Here is a 13,657-nt window from a genome sequence, read left to right on the forward strand (position 1 = left end):
TATGTGCTGCTGTACAGAAAAAAAAGAAAGGCTTTGTAGCCCAAGGATGTTTGTTTAAAAATTGACTTTGTATCTGGAAAGGAAGTGTATGTACAATGCTATCTTCTTTGGCTATACACAAAGAACAATGTTCACATAAAGTGTGTTGCTGTTTTTTAAAGCAATCTTCCTCTCCATCCTGAGGTGGTGGTGGGGGAGTGAATAATGACCCTTGGCTTGATGGAGCTATGAGCCACTTATTTATAGCTCCTTTATAGGATGCTGGATTTGCAGGCTCTGTGCTTTGTCTGAGAAATCTAGACCATTAAGAATGCCTTTGTAGTAATATTTTTTTAGGTAAATTAGTTACAAACTTGTCTTACTGTGTAGATGCTACTGATGAGGCTTAATTGAAGGCCTTTACAGACAGACTTTGTTTTAAGCATGGCTGTCATGTTGTTTTCCACCAATAAGCTGAGATTTAAAAAGCAGTCAGTCTGCTAAAGATGTTTTGATGATAGAAAAGGTATTTTTCAATGGCTTTTCTACTTTGCAGGGTTTTTTTTACTACTTCATTGATTGTAAGAAAATGCAAAATACTAATAAAGCTTGATTGGAACAGTGTTCATGGTGGGGAACTTCAAGACCTTGTATATTTAATTTAGATAAAGCTATTCCTGTCCCTTAGTTGAAGATGAAGTGTTTAGCCTTCTAGCCTTAAGATTGAAAATGGAAACCCAACTGCCAGATTGTAATTTCCTCTCTGCTGAAATGAGAATTGGATCAAAGCTCTTTCATTAAGGATGAATTATCACTCTTAATTTTCCAGTTTATTTGCATGGGCTAATGTTGTAACTCTTGAAACAGTTTGATACTTAGCAATATATCAGAAAACATTACAAATAATTAGGTACCAGAGGCTTATTTATAAAGATCAGCTGTTCAGGAATTTCTTCAAGTTACATTGGAAAACCCCATCTTTTAAAAGCATTGTTAGCTGCGCATATAGGAAAACTAAAAACTGCATGCACATTCCTTGAAGTGAATGCTGACTCTTTCCACAGTTAAAACTTTTTTTTCTGATTGATTTCAGTACTCATCTGAGAAGCTGAACAAAAGTGGCAGCTTGTTCCCTTTCGAAATCAATGGTAAGTTCTTCAGAAACCTTAGCTGTGTTTTACTGAGGTAATTGGTATAGCAAGCAGCCTTTCTTTTGTAAATAAGGTGAGGGGGATGGAGCATGCTGCTGTAGAGCCTGCTGGTTTAAGCTGGTCTTTGAACAATACTGGGAATAGCTGGTTGTTAGTTTTGTACTTGTGATCTGCTTTGCATAGTAAAAAGCCCGTGTAACTTTTTTTTTGTTCATTATCTGCCTTGGTCTGCAGAAGCACACTAATGCTGTTTTTCATGTTAAGCATCTTCAGATTCCTCAGCTAGTAGAAATCTTTGTACACCTTATTATATTCTTTGCCACACAGACCATCCAGCATGATGCAAACCTGAAGCTCAAGTCCAGTGCCCTCATAGAAGTGTTATTTGCTTTTATTCCCCCTTGGTCCTATTAGAATAAGCTTCATCTAGCAAAAAGAAGAGTTCCAGTTATTGATATGTGAACTTTGTACTGCCTTATTAAGGTGTGGAGTTGAAATTTTGCATGTTATGTTTTCTCTGAGCAAGGAGGACTTTTATTTGCTCAGTGGGATTCCTCATAAAATGTGAATCTTGGTTTGTGAGAAGTTTCAAATGGTGCTTTGTCTAAATAACATTACCAACTAGGCAGGTATCCTGGTGGGAGTCTGTTATAGACCACCCAACCAGGATCAAGAGAGGCAGACAAAATACTCTGTAAGCAGCTGGGAGAAGCCTCACAATTGCTGGTCCTTGTTGTCATGGGGGACTTCAACTCGCCAGATGTCTGCTGGAAATACAATACAGCAGAGAGGAAGCAGTCCAGGAGGTTCCTGGACTTTGTGGAAGAAAACTCCCTGATGCAGCTGATGAGTGAGCTCAGCCCGGGGAGAGACCCTGCTGGTTTTAAACAGGGAAGGACTGGTGGTGATGTGGTGATCAGAGGCTGCATGGGGTTTGATCCTTGGAGAAAGGAGCAGGCAGGGATTAGGAGAACTGCCACCTGGAACTTCTGGAGGGCAGAAGTAGGAGGCTGGTTGCTAGAATCCTTTGGGAGGCAGTCCTGAATGGCAGAGGAGTCCAGGAAGGCTGGATGTGCTTTAAGAAGGAAATGTTAAAAGTGCAGGCTGTTGAAAAATGAGCCAGTGGGGAAGATGATTGCCCTGATTAAACAGAGAGCTTTGCTTGGAGCTCAAGGCTAAGGAAAAAAAGCCAGGAGAGGTGACCTTTGGAGGGAGGGGAAGGCAACTCAGGAGGACTATAAGGATGTTGTCAGGTTATGCAGGGAGACAATTAGAAGGGCCAGAGTTCAACAAGAAGCTGATCTGGCTACTGCCATAAAACACAATTAAAAATGTTTCTGTAAATGCTTCAGCAACAGAAGGAGGGCTAAGGAGAATGTCCATCCTTTACTGGATGCAAGGATGATATAAGCTGAGGTGCTTAATGCCTTCTTTGCCACAGTCTTGAACAGTAAGACCAGTTGTTCTCTGGGTGCTCAGCCCCTTGAGGTGGGAGACAGGGATGGGGAGCAGAATGAAGCCCTCATAATCCAAGGGGAAATGGTCAGAGATCTGCTGCATCACTTGGACCCACACAGGTCTGTGGGGCTGCGTGGGATCCACCCAGGAGGACTGAGGGAGTCATGGATGGGCTCACTGAGCCACTCTGGCATTTACCAGCAGTCCTGGTTCTCTGGGGAGGTCCCAGGTCACCAAATGTGGCACTCATCTACCAGCAGGGCCTGGAGGAGGATCTGGGAGCTACAGGCCTGTCAGTGTGGGCTTTATGAAAGGCAGGTCCGGCTTAACCAACTCAGTCTCCTTCTCTAATGAGGTGACCTGTCTTGTGCATGAGGGAAAGGCTTCTCCTGAATAGCAGGTGACAGGACAAGAGGAAATGGCCTCAAGTTGCACCAGGGGAGGCCTAGATTGGATGTTAGAAAAAAATTATTCACTGGAAGGGTTGTCAAGTATGGAAACTGGCTGCCTAGGGCAGTGCTGGAGTCACCATCCCTGCAGGTATTTAAAACACATGTAGATGTGGCACTTAAAACATGGTTTAATGGTGGACTTGGTGGATTTAAGTTAATGATTGGACTCTGATCTTAGAGCTGTTTTCCAGACTAAATTATTAGGTGCTTCTGCCATGTAAACAATTAAAACACAGATTCTTGGCATTTTTATTTTTACATTAAACTTTTAAATAAGTCACCTAGCCTGGAAGAAAGCTTCTGAAGGATTTTAAAAAATCAGGTGAGTTCCAGCTAGGAAATTGTCCTACAGTAGATGCTAGGAGTTTTATACATTAGCTGGACCCTATTGTGTTGGCTCTTTTACTTGCATTGAATTATGGATGGTCCCTGCCTTGAAGAGCTTGCATGCTTAAGGCAAAGCACAGTATGTGGTTGTACCCATCTGAAAGAATGGAGGAGGAAGGACAGAGGAATTCTAATAAAACATGTTTGAATAGGCCAGCTGTCTGCACAGTTAAATGATTTTGAGACAATAGGGTGTTCTTTAAATAAGATCCAAATAAACAGGATAATCCATGACATACTTTGGGCATGGAACATGTACAACTATTTGGGTTTGCAACTTTTAATGCTACTCAGCAAGTTTTTAGCTGTTTATTACTCTAAAACTTAGTTTAGAAAATCAGCCATAGGAATATACTAGTATTCAGTGTTTAGGCTCTATCTAGGTTCTTAAAGTAGGTGTATGGGAAAAAATGGGTATTTTAAATGTTCTTTCTTTAAAGCCAGGATAAGTGAAACTTATTTGGCTAATTGGTTTAAATTAGCAAATTTTCTAACCAAGCATGAAGCACTGTTAGCTGGCCAACAGTTTTGCTGCTTTTCAATTTGCAAATCCAAAGTCTGCTGTAGTTCTTCTTACACTTCATTGTATAATGTGGAGGAACAGCTGTAAAATGTGCAGAATGTTCTCAAAGAAACACTTCACAAAAGAGTGAGAGGCTGCACTGGCAGACTGCTTTTAACCCAGCATTGCCACTTCAGATGAGAAGTTGTGCACTATGTCTGCATTCACAGTAAGACTTGCAGGAGGTTTTTAAGGGATACTTTATTTTATGCATTAAATTAAGATTTGGGGTCTTTTCTAGTAGTCAGAGTGTAAGGGGGGAAGCAACAGTCTTCATGATTTAACTTTATACTGTTTCTAATTTAAAGTTTTTTAGAGCAGAGAATGTGAACACCCTTTGGAAGTTTTCTTTAATAAGGTGTTTTTAATAGAAAAGCATAAGAGCTAAATGAAGAACAGCATTTTGAAGTGATTATCCAGCTCTTGCATAAAAAAATAAAAAGTTCCCTGATGGCTTCTTGCAAGAATCCGTGTCTCAACAGCTTCTTGTGTTGTTAATCTGTTTTGGTTGTACCTGAGCTTGTTCACTAGTCTGATTTAATTGTAGTGTGTGCTGTGCACTAGGAAACTGTCCTGTTGCTCACTGAAAAAAAACCCATTGTGGTTATTCAGTGTAAAGGAAAATGTATTAACAAGGAATGCCTGGATTGGTTCCTGATTAAATACTTTGGTCTTTGTGGTTTTGAATTTTCTACTTTTTTTTTTATAGTGTGAAATTTTGATTAGGAACTGAGTACTTAAGGCTCATCCTTCTAAAGATGATTTTGATGGCTTTACATGGAACGATTTGTGTTAAGCCTAGCTTTTTCTCCTTTCACCTCTCACCTGTATCTTCTCTTGCTTTCAGAAGACAGTCCTTGGAAAGCTTTAAATGGGGGTTACCCAATCCAGCCTGACACCACCAGGAGCTCAGCTTACCCTTTCCCAGTGTGCCCGTTCAGCACCGGCGCTGCCAGCAATGGCAGCCTGCCGTGGCAGCAGGAGCCCTCCAGCACGTCCATGGTGTCGGGATGGATCAGCGAGCTGAACCTGAACGAGAACTCGGGCCAGCCCCTGGCGCCGCCCACCAAGCGCCACTGCCGCTCGCTGTCGGAGCCGGACGAGCTGGCGCGCTGCCGCTCCCCCTGGAAGCCCGGCAGCTCCAAGGTTTGGACTCCTGTGTCAAAGAGACGCTGTAACAGCGGCGGCAGCGCTACCTTGCAGCGCTGCAACAGCCACGGAAGTGCCACCTTGCAGAGAAGCACAAGCATCAGCCTGCCACAGAACATCCTGTCCCTAAACAACGTCTTCACCATCACCAGCTTCAACACCTCTCCAGTACCCAGGCCTTCCTCTGCCAGCAGCGGGTTTGTGGACAGCAGCGAGGGCAGCACGAGCTCCAGCACCCGCTGGAATTCCGGAGGCCCTTGTGACTTTAACCCAAGGCGCCGCCTGTCCCTCTCCCAGGAGCACATCACCGAGACAGGGAATCTCTTGCCTTCAGCCAGCAGCACTCCCACCTCCACACCCGAGCTCAGCCGGCGGCAGGGCCTGCTCAGGTGCCGCTCGCAGCCCTGCGTGCTGAACGAGAAGAAAAGCCGGCTGAAGCGCAGACGGGAGGAGGATGTACGATGGAACAGGCCATCCTTAGACTTTTTTAAAATGACACGGGTGAGATTTTGCTTTGCTCAGTGTGGGAAGGGTGCTCTTTTGCAGAAAGGTTGTTTCTAGATCAGCAGCACTGATCTGTAGGTGTTGCAGGTTTGCTTGTGCCCTGTCTGTCACCTTTGGCAGGAGAGCAGGTTGCTTGCGCTATACCCTAATGCTACTTAGGTTCTGCCTCTGAAACCCAGTTCTTGAAGTGCATTCTACTTGATATAGAATGCTGAGAGCTCTGAAAAGATGCTTAAAAGCAGAGACCACAGAAAAATAGCTTGCTTTTTGAAAAGCAAGGAGGCCATGGGGAATGGAGTAGACATGGTAGCAAAAAGTTGACTGTGTTCCCCAGTGCAATGATTTTGGAGTAATCTTCCTGCAAATCTGTTTGATTAGGCCTTTCCTTGGTTTGAGTAATTCTATGAAGCTAAATAAGAACAAGCAAACCTCTGTATAAATGGATTAACTAAAGAAGCTTCAAATAAGCAGTTGGAAAGAGATAGTATTCTAATATGGCAACTACACGTGCTCTAGCTCAATGGAGAGGTGTTTTCCTCCAGAATTTTATTTAGAGTTCTACTTCCCTCCACATAGAGTAGAGGTGCTGATTCAAGAGCTAGAAAACTTCAGTTCATGCCTATACTTTGTATGTAATGCAAATGCATGTAACAGAACTCGCTTCTTTGGAGTTTCTTGGTCAGCAGAGTTGAGTGCTACAGTTAAAAATGTAAAACTGAATCTAACATAATGGTCAGAGAACACTTTGTGCCCTGCTGCCTTCAGTAGATACCAGACTTGGAAGGTTTGTGAGATAGTTCTGTTATGACCAGTGGTGAGGAGACAGTTTGCAAAAGTAGCAGTAAAATTGTAAGGAAGGGACATAGTTGAGCACCAGTGTCTCTGTATGTGATACACTGTGCAAAAGAAAATAGAAAGAAAAAGAAATAGAATAGGACACAGTGTTGGCTGAAATATGCAGTTTGTGGTACCCCAATATTAGTAGGCTTTACATCAAAATACCAGTAAGATAGTTCCAGTATCTATCTGATGCTAACTGATTTATATCCACTTGCGTAAAAGTCTCTGTGGTGACAACTGTCCTTCCCTTTTACTTTTGGAAACAACTTCCTTATATCTTAAAGGATTTTCCTCTTTAAAAATATAACATTTTTAGTGGAGCTGTGGGGGTAAAGCAATCTGTGTAGTTACTGATAAGGTTGATAATCAGTTCTGTTCTAGGTATGACTAGACAGTGTTCTGAGTTTTGGCTAAGATGCAAGTTTACTAGTTAGCTAATCAGATTTTACCTGTTTCTCTGTGTTAATCACTGTTGGGATTAGTTTGCTAATCTAGACCAGAAGTATTATTGGATTTGCCTTTCAACTGCCTGTGTGGTCTAATGCAGGTTTCTTTATGTAAAATTGAAAACCTGCCCCTTTTTTGGCTAGGCTCAGTGCTTGCATTCTTCAAGCTCTGGAGGTGAGATGCAATATTTCAGGCTACTGAATAGCTTCAGTTTCTCAGATCTTGTACCTTTTAAATAATCCATACAGCAGTGTGAATGGAAGAAACCTGTTACAGCCCGTGTCTATAGGAAGTTTTTTGGCAGTTTAGAATTGCTGCAGAATTGTATATGCATTAATATTTAGCCAGTCTTGACTGCTTTTCCTGTAAGACTATTTTGAATTGATGATTTCATGATGAGTAGTTTATTATGCAGTGTCAAGACCTGATGCTTTCTTTCCAGCCATTTCAGTAGAATCTTCCTATTAAGATACTACTGTGTTTTTATTCCAAGGCACAAACTATAGCTTGGAAATACATCGATTTCCAAACACGCTAAACCTTAATGAAAGCGTCTGTTGAAAAATGAGACAAGTACTGGAAACATTTGAAGCAAAAATTAAGTTTCCAAGGAATATCAGGGTTTTTTAGAATGTTAGCTGGCTTACCCATTTTATTTTAGAAGTCTTCTTATCTTACCTTCTCTGCATGCCCCAAATCCTAGCAGATGTATATGCTTTGAAATTTACCTTGTGGTCTTCAGCAAAATTACTGCTGTGCACAATGTCATGAGCTAATACTACAGAAAGCTTGTTTTGAAGTGTCATACAAGGTGTCCTATATCTGCATAGAGCTCAGTGAAGATCAGGGCTACCATTAGGGAAAGTTCAGTAAGTCCTTCCTTTCATGTATCTTGATGGCTCCTTATTGTTTCCAAAAATACTTTTTCTGTGATTTCAAATTCACTTCCAAGTCAGTTTATGAAAGACCTCTGTTGAAAACAAGCACTTTTAAGGATTTTTGTTTTAAGCTTTACTGCAAATATTTTGATGTTCTCCAGTCTTCCTAAAAAGCTCAACTTACCAAATGGTTGCTCAAAACCAGGTCAGCAGTTAGAGAACTTTACATAGGGCAGATATGATTTATGATAGATCTGAAGGTGGTATATTGGAGCCACAACTGCTTGAAGATGAAAGTTTTGGGGCTGCAGACATTTCTGCCAATGCTCTGGTGTCCTGAGAGGTCTACACAAACACCTGCTGAAGCTGCAGAAGGCTTCTCAGCAAGGAATTCTCTCAAATCAGTATTAATCAGCAATAAATGATTTATTTACTTCTGCTTGAAGCAAAGGCTCTTACATCTCAATGAAGATCTTGAATAGCTGTGGTTGGGTGAAGCTTTAGAGGGAGAAGGGGATGAAAGGTGTGTTTTGGTTTGATGTGTTTTATTTTCTTGTTTTTGTTTTGGTATTGGCTTTTCGTGTTTTGGACTTCTTTTCACTACTGAACTGGGTTTTTTTTGCTAGTTGAGTTCTGAAAACATACAATCTTGTTGATTGTTGTTTCAGTCCCTATTAATTTAATAAATGTTAGTGCTAGAAAATCAAAAGTCTAATTCTGAAAGCAAAGTTTCCATTGTCATTGCTTTTTAAGTTCAGAATTCATTGATGAGAAAATTCAGATTATTAATTTATCCATGCCTGTTCTTAATTTCTGTCCTTGTTCCTGGCTTGCTCCTTCCACTGTTGCATCTTTAATATTCTGATTTACGCCTTTATTTAGAAGAGGTAAAGAAATTGGGCAGCTCTGAATACCATAAACTGTTTATTTCTATGTACTTTGTTTTATTCTTCCACAGACCTTCACACTTCACTGCACTCCCCCTCTGGTTTAGGTTTTCATGCCCTCTTGGGAAGGAATATGCCATACCTTCAATTCTCATGGAAAATGCTGCATTAATATCCAGTAAAGTGATTCATGTATGTAGAAAGAGATTGAAATGTTCAGGCAGATTTCTGTTCAGGCCTGCTTAGCTCTCACATAATGCTAAATTTGGGAAGGATCTTTTTCTGCACTAGAAGCTGAAAATTCAAACTTGTGAAACATCAGACCTAGGACATGAAGACAGCTGTAAAAACAAGTGGAAAAGACTGTAGGAAAAGATAACAAAAGCAAGAGCTGTTTCCAGCCCCCGAAGGCTCAAAATTACTTTCTCCATTCAGTTTTGTGTGCAAGGAGAGCTGTAGGAGTTGTAGCACAGCAGAACGCTGTGTCTGTGCCCTCTGAGCACTTGTTCACAAGCAAATCAGAAAGAAGAATGAGAGGAGAAGCTGGCTGCAGCGAGCAGTGCCAGCCCTCCTCCCTGGCAGCAGACATTGTGTCACCCTGCTGTTTGGAGATGCCTGAGTGTGGCCAAGAGCCTCTCCGGGCTTGTGCTCTCCTGCAGCAAATCCACTCTGTCTCAGAGGCTGCCACTGAATGAGTCAAGGTGGTGTTTAGACTGCTAACTGCAGTATGAGGAGAGAAATGTTTCTTTACTGAAGTGGAAACTGCTGAGTTTTTCTCCAGTTTTCTGCTTTGTGAGTTATGTCAGTTGATCCTGAGGTGCGACAAGGCAAGAGCAGCCAAGAGGTTGCACATGTTTTTTGGTGTGTAAGCAAGTTTTACTGTGACAGTGAGATTTAATTCTGTTTTAGATCAAACAACACACTGTAGTTTGAAGTCTTTCTGGTGTTCAACATTCTTGTGTTACTCCTCCCCCAGTGTGGTGGCATGAGGTTCCAGAGAGTAACAATCCTGGTAGCATACTTTAAAATCCCAAACTGTTTGTGTTTTCTGTGAAGTGGTGCTTGGTCTGTTTAAATAGTTAACACCAAATACCTGTCTTTATCCACATAAGTAATAGTTTCAGCTATTGAATCCTGGGGCACCTCATGCATTAATTAACATTAGACTGGTAAGACAACACAATAAAGAGTTTTAAGGGTTTCTAAACAGTCAAATAACTCGGGGATTGAAGCTGTACTTTCCTAGTACAGGGTGCTTCTTTTCTTAGAAATGCTTGAAAGTCATCTGGATTTTCTACTACTGGGTTTTCTTGGTACTGAGAGCTCCTAAGTGCCACACCAGGTCAGGTCAAAGCTGCAGCTGGCACCCTGCCCAGCCAGAGCAGCTGCTTTGAGGGATGCAGGAACAATGAATGTGCAATGTGATACTTCCTCCAGCATGGCCTGGCTCCTGCCAGTGTGCATCTTGGGGCTTTCAGAGTGTGCATCAGTGGTTCAAACTCTGACAACTGCTGATAGAGCTATTTTCTATTGATGATCAGCTTTTTTAATCCCATATCTTGGACCTCCATGGTGTTAGGCAACAATCTAATTTTTGTAAGCGGTTCTTCATCACCTGCAACACCTAAATGCTTGATTTAGTCTTTCTTGAAGTTTCAGCTCAACAGCAGGCAAAACATTTGAATAACTTTGATCCTTAAAGTAAATTGAGTTAAAATTGCTATATGACTACTGCCTTTATGCTGCAGGTAGCAGTGGTGTAAAGGCTCTGTATAGGAATGAGGGTTTCTCACAGGGTGAGTGTGAACAAATGAGTCAAATACATCAACTTTGACCAAAACAGCAAAATTAGTATCACTTACATGTAAGAATAAGCAGCAGGACTAGTTGGTAGTGATTTCAACAGCAGTTGGTTGAAACAGCTGTTTAAAAACATATACAGAAGCAGAGGTGAATTTTGGGGGTGGATTTGTGAAGGGTGGGAGGAGAAGGCAGTACTTAATAAAAGGCACAGCACATCAGCAGTGTTGCAACTGAACTTGGGTCAGATGGGTCAGATTGCTGCTGCTTTTATTACAGAGGCTTTCCTGGTAACTCCTGATCTCTGTTGTGCAATCTCTACATCCACTTACTTGGTTCATTTGGGTGGGCCAGTTTGTAGAAGCCATTGTAAATAGCTACAAGGGTGAGCTATAATACCAATTATTTTATTGAGTTATATAAGCCAGGGTAACAAAATGTGTGGTTGCAGTCTGAGAACTACCAGGCAATGGCTGGGTTTTGATCTTTGAGGTTACTGTAATGGTTATTATGGGGACAGGTTTATGCATTAGCCATACTGTGACCTCACTAAATTTAAGTAAATGTAGAAGCATTCTTTTTAATTCTTTGAATTCTTGTTGTGATTAGTGTAGTGAAGGAGCTGCTCCCTTTTGTTAAGCTCTCTCCCAGGTTGCTGCTTTAGCTTGTACCAGATAAAGAAGTGATATCAAGTCCCTCACTAAGCTCACAGGGTGCCTGCCCTGTGAGTCAGGGCTGCACTGGCTCAAGTAGGTTAAGTGCTGGCTCATGAAGTTCATTCAGATTGCGTTCTGGAAATAGTAAACATGTTGCTTTAAATAGCTTGAGATGCTTATGTAAAGCCTGTCTCTCGTAGCCTCCTGTCTAAATGGGAACAAACAGGTTATTTGGGGTAGATGGCAGTTCTGCTTGTGGAGTCAGCAAAGGCTGCTCTGTGCCCTGCACACGAGTGTAGTGTGATTTGGGAAAGGTCTTTAATTACAACTGCAGCACTTCATCACTTCAGCTCTTGTGATTCACTTGCAAGATGTGCTACAGCACCCCATGGTCAGAATGTAGGTCTGGCTTTTCTACCTGTGTCTGACATGTTGCAGTTCAGTGGTGCAGGGATGGTGCAGCACTGCTCAGATGGAGTAGGTGGTACATGTCCTTACACTCTATGTGGGTATCTTATGCTGCAGGGCACCCTCAGTGCCCTTGGGTTTTGGAATATGGTTTGTGGAAAATACAATACAGATGAGTAATATGTACAGAAGGATTGGGCTGGGGTTGATTTGGATCAATGAAATGGTGGCAAACATAGATGTATAACAGTAGTAGTTTTCCCTTGTATAAGATTGAGACCAAAAAGAACAGCTATGAATGAAGTACTTGAGCCAGGAACAGAATTTTAGTTCTTTTTTAAAAATGAAATGCCTGTTACCAGGGGAGCCTTTAACTTCACATTTGAAAAAATAGAGCTAATCCTGGCCTGCCTTTGCTTTGAAAAACACTTGGGGACTTGTTGGGCTTTTTTTTTCTTCCTGTGGTGGTAATTTCTGTAAGTGATCATAAACCAAGAAAGCAAAAGATAACATGATTTGTATTTCAAATATCAACATTGTATCAAAATTGCCCAGCTAAGTAAAACAGTGTTTTAAATTCATTTTGTGTAATCTAGGCATAAACATAATTTATAGCTGGAAATAAATTGTGAGCAGTGAACCTCAAGGAGAATTTTTCTACTCTTTGCCCATGCAGCATCCCCCTATGTGCAAGAGGCTAAAGACTTCAATATTTCAGTGTAGTTTTTCTTTAAGAGTAATCTTTTCTTGGAGGACAAATGTCTGAATGAAAATGAGTACAGTAAGGTACTTGCAGGTTCTTTAAGCTTCAGTAGAGCTAAGATGAACTCCTGCTATGCCTGCAGGAGTTTGAACAATGAAGTGCAAGTTCAATCTGCTAGATTGCAAGTTCAATCTGCAAGGCTTCAATCTGCTAGAAGTTGGTCAAGGTATATTTGTCTGACATCAGTCAGTTAACAGGCCAGAGAATGGCTAAGATCAGGAAGAAATTCTCCTTAGAGAGCAAGGTGGGAGCAGTTTCTTGAGATGCCTCCTCCTGTGGCATTTCCTTCTTGAGCCAACTTCAGTGATGACCAGTGGCAGTCCCAGCACCACTGACTGCTGGAAGAGCACAGGTATGCCTGAGCTCTGCACCTCTCTGCACAACAGATGTCTAATAAATTTCCAAGTATTTTTGACTTAGACTGTATGTTAAACTTGCCTCTCTGAAGTTAAGCAATATGCATCTGCTATGTACTGTGATGAAACCTTCCATAATCTCAAATTAAATAAAAAATTGTGTAAAGCAGTTTGAATCAAATTCTGTGTGAGTAGCTATTTACAGTTGGCTTCCAATCTGTAAAAAACAATTGTGGAAATCATGGCTGAGGAAAGATGTCCTAAATCATCCTGTTTCATTCTCTGTTCATGCATGAATACTTCCCACAATATATATTTTTCTAGTATTTGGTCTACTGTAGGCTTTTAAATGCCTCCAGGGATGTGGTTTCCTTAGCAGATAAAAGAGTATTTTGTGGGAAGCAGGGGCAGTTTTCCCTAAGCTGTAAAAGTTATTCAGACTCACTTAAGATAGTGTCATGTATTTTTGGATCTTTTTCCTACTGTCATGATAATATTTCATGGAAATAGAACTTTAATCTTCCTCATCCTCTAGTTAATAAAAACATGTGAGATGTCTCAATCTCCATTTGAAAACAACTTCTGCAGGAGCAAGAGGAGGAATAGCAGATATTAAATGTGGTACCTAGAGCCTGGGAGCCTGTATCCAGCTACACTTTTCTGCTTTGTGAAAAATTTATGAATGACTCTGCTTTTTTGGCCTGGAATATTTTTTTTCCATGAGTTACAGAATTACACATGAGCAGGAGTTTTTGCTCTGAGAAATAATAGCCAGGGATGAGAGCTTCTTGCAGAGCTTCAAGGACTTGAGTAGGACCAGGTGAGGTGTTCAGCTCAATCTCCATTTCCAGTCATTTAGACTATTCCTTTCCCTAATAGTTAGGTCTCTTGATTTAAGCCTCTTCAAAGTACTCTAGAAAATACATTAATGAAATGAATATTGTGTAGAAACTGATGAGCCTTTTTCAGTCATCTTAAGC

At 41.2% G+C, this 13,657-nt stretch overlaps 1 protein-coding gene across 2 annotated transcripts in view; it reads left to right on the plus strand.

Moving 5' to 3' along the window:
- FAM53A (family with sequence similarity 53 member A) overlaps positions 1-13,657 on the plus strand; it is a 70,108-nt gene that overhangs the window by 26,556 nt on the left and 29,895 nt on the right. For both annotated transcript variants that reach the window (XM_066549227.1, XM_066549228.1), the window contains exons 3-4: positions 1,073-1,127; positions 4,837-5,639. In XM_066549227.1, the coding sequence (XP_066405324.1) occupies positions 1,073-1,127; positions 4,837-5,639 (858 nt within the window). The remainder of the gene's footprint in view (positions 1-1,072; positions 1,128-4,836; positions 5,640-13,657) is intronic.

The sequence above is a fragment of the Molothrus aeneus genome, chromosome 4, assembly GCF_037042795.1.
Source record: "Molothrus aeneus isolate 106 chromosome 4, BPBGC_Maene_1.0, whole genome shotgun sequence".
Classification (NCBI taxonomy): domain Eukaryota; kingdom Metazoa; phylum Chordata; class Aves; order Passeriformes; family Icteridae; genus Molothrus; species Molothrus aeneus.